This window comes from Pleurodeles waltl, chromosome 6 (assembly GCF_031143425.1).
Source record: "Pleurodeles waltl isolate 20211129_DDA chromosome 6, aPleWal1.hap1.20221129, whole genome shotgun sequence".
NCBI lineage: Eukaryota > Metazoa > Chordata > Amphibia > Caudata > Salamandridae > Pleurodeles > Pleurodeles waltl.
In genome coordinates, this window is record NC_090445.1 from 1,161,805,543 (window position 1) to 1,161,817,571 (window position 12,029).

The 12,029-nt window shown below is 42.9% G+C and overlaps 1 protein-coding gene across 1 annotated transcript in view; it reads left to right on the forward strand.

Moving 5' to 3' along the window:
* Positions 1–601: 601 nt before the first annotated feature.
* NPFFR1 (neuropeptide FF receptor 1) overlaps positions 602–12,029 on the forward strand; it is a 1,392,392-nt gene continuing 1,380,964 nt past the window's right edge. The window contains exon 1 of the mRNA XM_069242489.1: positions 602–1,433. Coding sequence (XP_069098590.1) covers positions 1,427–1,433 — 7 coding nt within the window. The 5' untranslated portion in view covers positions 602–1,426. The remainder of the gene's footprint in view (positions 1,434–12,029) is intronic.

Below are 12,029 nucleotides of genomic sequence, written 5' to 3' on the forward strand. Positions count from 1 at the left end.
TCCCACATTGACTACTAAATCCGATATCTATAGATTCAGATCTCTGTGAAGAAAGACAGGAAATCTCTTTCTGAAGGTTTGTGAATTGCATTTTGAAGTACATAAAGTAATGTTACTGTTAGAGCCACCTTCTATAGAATGGAAGCTGGGCTGTTGCCACCAAGAGAAGAGGAGAGCCTTGTTTGAGAAACACATATATGCATATTCAGAAGTTTAATGTTCTGTAATAATTTTTCGAGGTCTGCCTGCTGGAAAGGTTCACATTTCAAATGGGAAGGTTTTCATTTCCCACTTTAAAATGTGAAGTTGAACCCAGATTGATTACCTGAAAAGTTATATTTCAAAAACAGTCCTCAGCAGCGCCTTTAAATCAGCATTGTAAAGTGACAAGTGCACATATGTTGACGAATAGGATCTATTACGGACGATGGTGACACTTTAAGATTACTTTTACTGTCTCTGGCTGACCTTTCCCCATTTACTGATTAACGACATGCCCTGCATGTATTTCTGCAGCCCCTTCATTGCGGTCCAGTCAGCGCATCACCAGTAACCATGGCAACAGAAGACGGAGGTGGGAGATGCAATCCCTTGCACTGACAGAAGTAAAGTGGATACTTTTCGCGTTGCAGCTGCAGCAGGAGCTGTCACGGGGAGGCTCTGACTCAAAAGCTAGAGGAAACAAAACAAGGCAGGCAGGAAGACTGAGACGATTCTTTCTCAAAGAACGCGCGGGAGGGTTGGACTGAAGCTATCACTTGAATTCTAGCTGCGAGGCTCTCTTCAGCCACGCTGCCTGCCGGGCGCCGCAGTCTAAGGAAACCTATTATCCAAACTCTTCAACGGCCACTTAAGACCAGATGAAGAACAAGTCTTAGTCAAACAGCTGCAACGCCTCGTTAATTTTATTTCTAGAAGCGGTGAATACAAAAAGGAAGCCACCAGAAAGAAATACAGCCGTTTTCTGACAAGATATGTTTACTGGTATGAAAACAGAGGGACAGCAACTCCATTTACCAAAATAGTTGTAGGTTACAACAGATCACTCTCCCTTGCAGGATGTAGTCCGGTGTTTTCCATGGAGGTTACATCACGCAGCAGTTCTCTATCAGTGATAGCAACAAAGCATACTTTACAAGGTCCTGCATCACGTTTAACCGCTTGGGCAATATGTTCCAGTGCCATGCCGGGACGCCGTTACATTGTCAGATGATAGATCAGAACAACTTGCGTGGCTACATGGGCCGTCGGACGTGCGAGAGCCGCAGTAAGTCCCTTAAACTCTGGTGACGGTGTGGTGTACGCAACTGCCACACAATCCACCTTTGTCCCGGATACACAGATCGCAGGAGAGAGCGCTGGACACAGAGAGCTACATAAACTAAAGGGTGGACTGCAGGGAGCCCTGCTGAGCTTCAGCTGCACCATGGAAGGTGAGAACGGAAATTACGTGTAGTTACTAAACATGCTTCATCAACTCTGCGCTACCTTTTCGTGTACATGGTTATTTACATTGCGTCATGTCTTGCTAGGGAAACACCTGAGCCCCCTTAGTTTACACTTGAGAAATGAAGATCACTGAGTTCGTACACACTTCTCCTCTTGTACAGGGTCATAAGGTGCGTCATGCAATCAAGCTAGGATGTAAATGTGGAAAAAATGCATGCACTCTGCTTCAGGATACCTTTTTGCTCCTGAGAAGTGTCGGCACTCTCCCAATAAAGTATTCCATCCCTGCAAAGAAGCGCATGTTCTCTCTCTTTCAAATTAAAAAGGCGCCGGTACTCAGTACTGAATAGTACCTACACATTTAAGCACTAAGAAACACGTTTTAGGGGTAAATTCCGTCTGTCAGAGGCGAGGGAGCGAGTGTGGGCGAAGCAGTATGCCTGGGGCAGGAAACTTTTAAAAGCAACTGCGCGCTTCTGGCTTTGGCCACTGCTGGCTGAAAGCCGACTTGCCTCAATTTAACATATCTAATATCTGCGATCGAGTGCAGCGCTATGTAAACTTTATTACATATTACTTGGGCGTTAAATGAAGGAAAATTATGAAAATTAACAGCTTCATAGGGGTTTCACTTATAAAGTCATCTCAGTCGTCTGGTAGTTTTAAGATCAAGAACTTTTGAGTGGATGTTCCAGTACAGCATAATCTCTCCATAAACTCTCCATTCGATCGCTTCAAGGCGCTCCGTTTTGGGCTGGCAAGGGAATCGAGGCACATTGACAAACATAATTTGAGCAGTCACATAAAGTGGTAACGTGTGGACTTTGGGAACTGAACACAAACCTACTTGTTCTCTCATTGTACCTTAGTCTCTGGACCATGTCTCTCCCTTGTGTTGTTTCTCCCTCACCCGCACCTCTTCCTCGTCACCCTTCTTGGTAATTGCAAAATATTAACTTGAACACTCCGGGATTGAGGTTTACAGCTAGACGCAGTGGTTCACCAAGGCAGCGAGAACCTGATTGGGAAGTACTATGGCTGAAAAGCTAATACGATAGGTAGCGCCACGAGGACATGGTAATAGCAATAGTGTGCCACATAAAAACAAAGCAGCGTAGCGTAACGTAACAAGCTGTTAGCAGCCATGGGTGTCGCGCCTTCCAGCGTCAGTCTCCTTTGCGTTTTTGGGTAACACTTCTGGGGCAAGAAGGGTGAGTGCACCGCCGACACGGAAAGCGCTTATTCAACGGACTCTGAACCTATCTGGAGACTAAGGGAGGCTATGTGCAATGTAAACTGAGAAATTGATAGGCGTTAAGCAGGAGTACTAATAAAGGGCGAGGGAGCATACAATCGGGAAAGTCAGTCATCAGTATTCTGTGCTAAATCCCTCCATGATTTATATTCATCTCAGGGTAGATGGTGCTTCGCTTAGGGTCGTCACCAGCCACAGCGGCAAATTCCGGACAGGGGCTGTAAATATTCAAGACAGAGGATTGACATTTTGGACAAAAAATCTTGGCATAAGGTCAATTTTATGACACATGGGTGTAAGGCAGGCAATAAAATAACAGTAACAGAGTGCAGAAAACAAGTACAAGTCAAAGTAGATTTTTGTTCTTTTGTGTGTATAGTGCACGCCCTATTGAGCATGATATGTAACTGGACTTATTCACAAATTAAAAAAACACTACTGGGTATTTGTACAATTTGACGTCCGGCATAAGTGATAGTTGTTGTGCAGTCGACAATACTAGAGGCAGCGCTCTGTTCATCAACAAGGATTTGAAGCTAATAGGAAGTAATAGTTAAGAGAGGGAGAGAAATGTAGAATAAGTGGTTAAAGCACTTACAGAGAGTGTTTGTGTGTGTGTGTGTGTGCGCCCGCGCGCAGTGGCGTAAAAGAGGCCCCGTAGCCCCAGTTGAGGGTGGACCCCCAAGGTCCATGGTAGGGTGACCAGACCTCCTGGATTTCCCTGGGCAGTCCCGGTTTTCAGAGGAGTGTCCCGGTGTCCCGACGCTTTTGTTCATTTTAAATAAATGTCCCGGTTTTTGGGGTAAAGGTGAGGTCAACCTGCGATGCAGAAGTGAAAGGCATGCTCTCCTTTCACATGCAGCTCTTGAGTTTTAAATAATTGACAAAGTAATTTATTGGTTTCTGCCTGTCTGCTGCTGCCTGCTCCTCTGTGTGTACATATTTACACACACACATTTACAGGACAGGTCAGATATAAAAGTGAGACTAAGGGCTTTAGTCCTACTTTTATGTCTGTTCACCCTATCCACGAGGCCCTCAGCACAGTATACTGTGCAGGGGCAGTAGGCCCCTGACTAGGTCCAACCCCTCCTCTTGGTACTTTGCAGCCCCCCTCCCAACTTTAGTTACGCCACTGTGTGTGTGTGTTTGTATGAATATACCAAGGACCCTTTGCGTAAGTGTAGAATATAGTAGATTTGCCAAGAACGATGCTTGAAAAATTACACTATCAAACTTAAATACAGTATTGAGAGAGTAAAGGAGCATAGACAACAATTTGAAAAGTCCCACACATACAATCCCTGATCATCATATCAGAGATATGCCAAACAGTGCACCACCATGTGCTCTGGTCGGTGTACCATTAGCCATTGCATTTTATACTTCTAGCAACGACATTGTTCAGCCCCACATAAAGCGTGGACTCCACAAGTCACTCACAGAGCAGCGCTCCATCACCCACAGCACATTTAACTAGAACCTGAGGCACACTGCATCATCGCTCTCAAAATCATGCACCGAGACTTGTGGCAGAGTGCACCATCACCCATCGAGTAAAGTAGACCACAAATAGCCTAGTGCACCAACACACACAACGGAGTACACTACTATCACAAAATAGTGGACATTAGGCTCAATTTACAGACAGTCCATGTAATTAGCGGATAGGTTGTCACCCTATCTCAGGAAGACATTCAAGGGAGCTAGACTGGCTACCAGAAAATAATTCTCGAAGCCAGTGCAATAAGTAATATTTTTAGCACAATGCAGTCTGTTATAGACTTTCACTTCCTCTTTGACGGTTTGAGATTTTTTTAAACATGTTTTCTGGCCTTAACACGCTGACAGGCTCTTAACTAATGCGACCTTCTTATCTAATGCATTTGATAAGGCTGCTGAACTGAGGATAGGAGCCTTTTACAGGACGGGAAGTGGTCTACATGTCTTGTGTCATAAAATAACCTCTATAATGATGTGGTAGCATATTATGTATTACCTTACCTCTGACAGGATCCAGGGCTTGGCAGACAGTCGCTTGAATTGTACCAGTGGAAGCCTAGGGGGTACAGTGAGTGTCTGAATACCTCTAAGAGGTTCCAACTACCTTTAGTGTCTCTCCCTGGGCTTCATGGCACCTATACAGGTAGCACCAGTAGCAAAGCCCAAGCAAGCTCCCCTTCACTTCTGGCAAATACAGCAAGCTTAGCTCATGTAATCCTGATGCTCAGCAGAGAAATTAACACTACATTGCTCAGAATGTGAACAGTAAAAATCAAGTGATTGTTCATATCTTTCTGTCCGTCCTTCCCTCCATCCATCCATCCATCTGTGCTATCACTAAGAGCCATTCATTAATCCAGTCACCCATTTTTCCATCAATCCATGTCCATACCAAGGTCAATCCATCCATCCATCCATCCATCCATCCATCCACTCTCCCAGATCCATTCAATCACCCATCCACTTATTTAGACCCACCCACACCCTCTTTTCCCATCCATCTATCGATTTAACCATATATACGTTTTTCGTTCATCACCGCACTCTAAGTCCATCTGAACATCCACACCTTCTTCAGTCATCTGAACACTGTGCAACCATCCACCATCTATACCTTCATTCACACCAATACTCTCCACTCACTCAACCAACCCCTATTAATTCATCTCAAACGCCATCTCTCCGTCCACTCTATATATCTTCTTCATCCATGTTCATGTTCACAGTCCTTAGTCTATTCATCTACACCTTCTTCACTCACCCTCACGTGCTCCATCATCCAGCCATCCAAGTTCCAAAATAACACTGCAATGCATTGACGCATCCATTCATCAGCATAGTATTTGTCGACACTAAAAGGTTTGAGGAAGTGTTCCTTGTTCACTGATGATTTGAGGTTAGGAGGGCATCGAGCATTGTTATTTTATCACTATACAATAAATACTGGGAGATGTCAACGGTGAAATGCGTGGTTGTGTTTTTTTAAATTTATTTTTTATTACAACGCAAAACACAAATGAGTTGTCTTCTTTACAAAGTATATCATGTAATACAAATCAAAGCCAGACATCAGAAGGCTAACCTAAATCAGCATAAACATTGGGTGACCTTATTAAAATGAATAATTTGGTGATGTTATCACACTGACATTAAACAGGCCGAAGTCAAAACTGTTGACTTCTTTGGAAATGTAAAGTACATCGTGACCAGGTGGAAACGCTTTTGTCATTTAAAAACAGTTGAAACTCGTCCAGGACATTTTAATGAACTTCTGTTCTAGGTCAGTAGTATATTTTATGATGAAGGAGATTGCTCGTTTTAAATCAGCTTGTTCTTTTTTCATGTGCCAATAGGGGGTCTACGTGCATCTCTTCCGAGGAAGAAATGTATGCTCGTCTCTCTGAAGACAACCTACCATGCCCTCCTTAGGTTCTTTATTCTGGGGTCAAGTCAGAGAGAGAACGAACAGTCTCATCTCTCTTTCCCATTCTCTTTCTTCAATTGACTACACATGTTTGAGCCTAGGCAGAATTTACTGCTCTTTGAATAACATTTGGAATGTTTAAAATCAATAGCAGCCTTCAACATTTCGAAGGGGGGGGGGCAGCCCTGAGGCTGGGTTTGCACAGCGCTGGTAAGCTTGAACATTCAAACCTTTTGAAAGAGGTTGGAGCCTGTGTGCCTGTGTGGAGCAAAGTCACTTAAGGTGTGGCTGGGCTACTCCAACTACTAGGTAATGCCCACTCCTTAATACACAGAAAATAATAGAAACAAAAGATGCAACAGGTCTCTGAGTGACCGAAGTAAGACTTTTAGGATGTTAACATAGAATATCACCTAAGAGAATGGTATAAGAACTCGAATTTCACTCACTTCTCCACCTATACATTTCTCCCATTGACTTAGGCACTAGCTCCAGACAACTGTCTGTAACCTACATGCCACTCACGCCTAACTGTACATGTTCTGTGTTCATTGAAAACTTGTACTTGTCTGCCCTCCTGGATCTGTTCTGTGGGGAATGGAAGACTGCACTTGCTTGTCAGCTATGAACTTCATGCCTGTGAGTGGGAATCTGTGTGGATGTGTCATACTGCAATTTATAGTGTCCAAAGGTCATTCAACTAACTCTGAGTTTCTCAGAGTTAATGCATTAAATGCAGATAGCACACATTAAAAAGTGTTGTAAATGGCCCTTTCTGCTATATTTCCCCTGTCTTTTTGGCTTCTGACCTCCTGTTTTGATCCTGTGCTGAATTTTGTTTTTTTGGACTCTGGGCACTTTTCCACTGCTGGCAAAGTACTAAAGTGCAAATGCTCTCTGTCTAAATTGTATTGGTGATTGGTTTATCTTTGAGTGTCATATCTATTGTGAGACTAGTAAGATGTAGATAAAATATGCAGGCACATTTCATACCAGGAATGGAATGTAAAGTGAAGGGGGTACTTCTCAGCAACTCCTGAGAACTGGTACAACTTTGGACCCAAATTGTTTAACTAATACATAGTTATGTCCATATATAAGTACGAAGCAAAAATTCTTACAAAATACCACACTTTTATAATGCAATTATTTGTCTTACGCAATAAAAAAACAACATAAAGGAACGTGATATTTCTGTATCTAATCACCGAAACAACATTACTTATTCAAGGAAGCCATCATCAATATGCAATTATTTGAAGACAGTTATTCATCAATTACTTGTCCCAGGCAATTGAAGCCAACACAAGAAATGTACTATTTTTGTGGCAATACAGTAATGTACCATTACTCAAAGAACCAATCATCAATAAGTAAAGGAGTTAAGGTATATTTATTCGTCGACGTTTCGGTCCCTTAACCAAATTTGCATGGGACCATCATCAGGACTGGAAATAAATGCCGGAGAATTTGCTGAAAAAAAACTGAGAGGAGAAGGAGAAGGATAACAAGAAATTAATTGGTAAAGCAAGGTAAGCTTTATAAAAAAGTCTAGTTCCCACAAAAAGCACAAGGGAGAACATACTGGAGTAGAAGGTACCAAGAAGCAGTGCCAACATGAAAGTGGTATGAGAAGAGAGACATCCACAGAGTGTCAGTGCCATTTCTGATAACATGTGTCCAATGAATTAGCAGCACCAACCAGTAAGTATCCAAAATACATTGGGGTGCACAAATAAAGAATTAAAAACAACACCACAGTTACACCTAGGACCATGCAAAGTGAGAGCCGTGAAATTATGAGATAAATCACCTCAACCAAGATCATCAGTCAGGAAAGGGTCACTAGTCACACATTCATAAACCCTACCTTGTTGTGATGTCCTAAATGTAAGACTTAGGAAACAGTCATCTGCATAAACAATAGAGAACCCTGATGAAAACCACAGTGTTTGGAACGGCAATAAGATAATATATTTCGCATTCAACAATAACTAGTTTCAAATTCGAAGGGCACATCCATATCTGCTCATGATCAATAAAGCACAAAGAATCTAAACATGGTGGGAGTACAAAATAGTTGCCCCGTAAGCATCAGCCAGGTGTCGATACCACCATAGAAGCAGTCAATATAAATGTTCTTAAAAAAGGGACAAAAAAACGCTAAGTATCGGTAACTGACACATTCACCAGTATGCATCTGCACAGTGCCAGGCACTCACCAGTCAAGCATGGTATGCTATAGTGCAGGGAAGCATGTACAAGAATGTTCAAATGAGTGAACGCAAACCCAAAATAGAGGTGGAGTAACACAAACAAGGAACTAAAGGGAACTGGCGCAATGTTAAATATGCTCAGTATCAATTGGTAACAATTGGATAAAGGACATAAATGACGGACAGCCATATCCATGTCTTGGACCTATGTGCCAAATTCCGTGCACTCAACGACCTGTAATTACCATGCTAAATTAGGCTAGAATGCCAATCAATGGCACAATGGTAATGGCCTACCGAATGTAAAAAAGACATCTACTAGGAAATTACAATGGTTCCTATTCGTGTAGCCCAGCTAAAATAAATGTGTACTCCATACCTCATAGATGAGAGACATAAATGAAGAACTAGAAAAAATATGGATAATAGAGAGCTAAGCGCCATGTTATGTGTACTCGGGGACTAATGCAAACCACACTGAGTATAAGTAATATAGCCAGTCTCAACGGTAGAGGTGTCCCTAATATCTAACACCACAAAAGAAAGGTAGAAAACAAAATGCCCGGATATCTATCACTGATGCTATTCCAGAAAAATAGAAGAAAGACGTACATATCAATATAGCAAAGTATCAAACCATGAGTAAGATAATAAGATAGAATTAAAGGAAAGATGAAACAGAGAGAACACATACCAATCACATAGTGCAGTATGTCCAACCCTCAAGTTCCATAATTATGAGAAATTGCATAAGAGTATTTACATCATGTAAATAGGACCGCTGTCTCCTTCAACGTCAACCAAAAATTAGTACTGATCACAATATGTGACCAACAAAAGACCTATGTCAAGGAGAACCCTTACGCAACAAAATGTGCTTGCCCAGAATGTGAGAACATTGTATATAAAAATGGAAGCATGTGATTACATTGATGCAGTCCAATACAGCACGCATTTCTGCCAAAGCAGTCCAGTCTTCCATTCGATTAAGGCCAGTTTGCAAGCTGTTGACACATAGAATCCAACACAATTCTTCCTTGTTAAGCAATGCTGCAATGTCAGCTCCCCTTGGTGGTAGCTTGATCACCTCAATGACTTGGCAGCAAAGATCATCTTCCGTATACCCTGCTATGATGAAATTATCAACCAATAGAGCATTGGCATCAGCATTAGCAATAGATCATGTAATTTGATTTATATTGGTAAAACAATCCAAAAAATTCACATACGCATTTGCCAGCACAGAGCCAGCTACATTGCAAAGTGGCCAATGCTCCATTGGTTGATCATGTCATTTCCAGATGGGTCTTCCTAGACTAGAGTGGTGGGAGGAGCTGACACTTGCACCTGTATAGGGCTGTGCCTGTCCTTACATAAAGCAGTCTACAACCCCCTGGAGAGTGTCTGGGACCAGGACAGGAAAGGACAGGGTCTTGTGCATTACAAAGACTTTCCTTTTAAGTTTTCCTACTTCAAAGGCAGAAATGAGTATAAGTATTGGACTGCTAACCCCACAACTTCAGAATACTTTGGGATGGAGGACATTCTGCCAGGGAGAAGAGTAGACCTGCCATTCTGCCTGTTGCTTTACTATGCTGGTCTGGTATGTCTTCCCTTGGAGTAAAATGACTTGACTTTGCTTTCTACATCCTGCTTTCCAAGCTTCTCCAAGAGCTTGGACTGAGCTTGTCTCCTGATGTGAAGTCTCAGGGACATCAAATACTTCATCTGACAGCTCCTGGGCTTTCTTGTTGAGAGACCTGACTTGCCAAGTGGTGCCAAATCCACTCTCTGGGCCCTTGGAAGTGAGTTCTGGTGAAATCAAGAAGAAACCAAGTACATCGACTACAGAGCGACATTAGAACAAGCGCCTATGTCTGACTTTGCGCCACTGCCTTCACCGGATCCCTGGTCTCCCCTGAGTGCAATGACTGCGACCAACGCTGCAGACCCAGCGCTGCTGCAACATCTCAAAAGTCCTGCCACAGCATGAGTCCTGAGTGCTGTGTCCTCGACGTCTGGGACACTCGACTCTGACTCCACTGCAGATCGGCCCCATGGGGTGATCATGACACAGCGAAGTCAACGCCTTCCATCTTGACTTGCTGGATTCATTGACCCCGCCGGGTCATAAGGAACCAACGTCTAGCCACTGACGCCGCTTCACCTCCTCTGCAACCATACAGAGCTGAAGCATCCCTTCCCCTGCCTTGCAGTAAGGAACTAATGCCTCACCTCCCTGGTAGCAGTAAGGAACCAATGTCACACCGGCTCCAGTGATGCCTCACCTCCCCGACTCCAGTGATGCATCACCTCCCCGACTGCCTTCAACATATTTGTTTCTTTGTATTCAATGGTACTGTACCTGGAGGTCTATGTGACTCTGTGACCAGCCCACACTCCCTTGCGAGTGGCATCGGACTGCTGGGAACAACTCTGTCAACAATGTTGTAATAGCCCCAGTTGAAGCTATTGTGTTTATAAGCACTATACTAAAATGTAATCGTTGAAAATGTGTATCTTTGCTTCTGTATGTTGGATTCTTGTCATTTTGGTCTTGTTTTATTCAGATAAATATTGGCTATTTTTCTAAACTGGTGTGGAGTACTTTTATGGTGTTTTCAAGGTGTTACTGTGTGTGTGCGTGTGTGTGTATATACAAATACTTTAAATATTGCCTCTGAGATAAGCCTGAATGCTTGTGCCAAGCTGCCAAGGGGGTGAGCAGGAGTTTTCTTAGCTGTGTGGCTCCCTTACCCTGACTACAGTGAGGGTCCCTACTTAGAAAAGGTGCAAACCACTGCCAACTACAGACCCCATTTCTAACAGAAAGCAATCCGGAAACCACATCTGACAATTTAAAAAAAGAAGTTACAATGTGCAAGGAGTGGACGGGGTCTTTCAGTGAGCGATGTTTACTGCTGAACACAGCCTGGGTAACTTCTCCTGCACCCCAACACTTCCACTAAAGAAGGAAAAAAGGTGTTAAACCTGCCACAGTTGTCTTGTGGAGGTTGTTCATCCTGCAATAAATATTGGCTATGCAGGGTGCAGGGCCTCCAAATACAACTGGAAACCGACTCTGTGAAGAGGTTTTCCAGCTCATATTTTGTGCTATTCTATAATATCGGCTCTTCACCAAGCGACCATATGAAGGGAACTGATATCATGTATCACACTGTGTCACTTAGTGAGTTGGCACACCTAGAAAACTGTTTCCTACTTGTGCTCTTTGAAGTTCATGGTATGTATCATGATCCCGATCTCTGTGCTGCAGCTCTGCAGAAGAGGTATGTTTGTGTTTTTTCCCCAAATTCAGTAATCATAATAATTCTAAAAATACAGAGCAGTAACTGCCCCTTCATATTTCCAAGGTCTGCTGTTAGCAGCACATGCACTAACTGGGAGATTTTGTAAGTTGAACTGTGTTTTGTAGATAAAACAAATAAATGTGCAGACATGTTATGTGCTTGCGCAGCACAAAGAATGGGATCATGACTGGGCCCCAGGCATTAGCTTGGAGAAATTCTGAGTTATATGTAAGAACTTCAGACACTGCAAAACACATACAAAAAAAAAGATGCTGATCTATACACTGAGCCAACTCACATGTTCATAATACCATGGTCCCATTCTCGGCACTGGGTTGGTGCTGAAGGGGTCTCCACGTTTATTTTTCCTT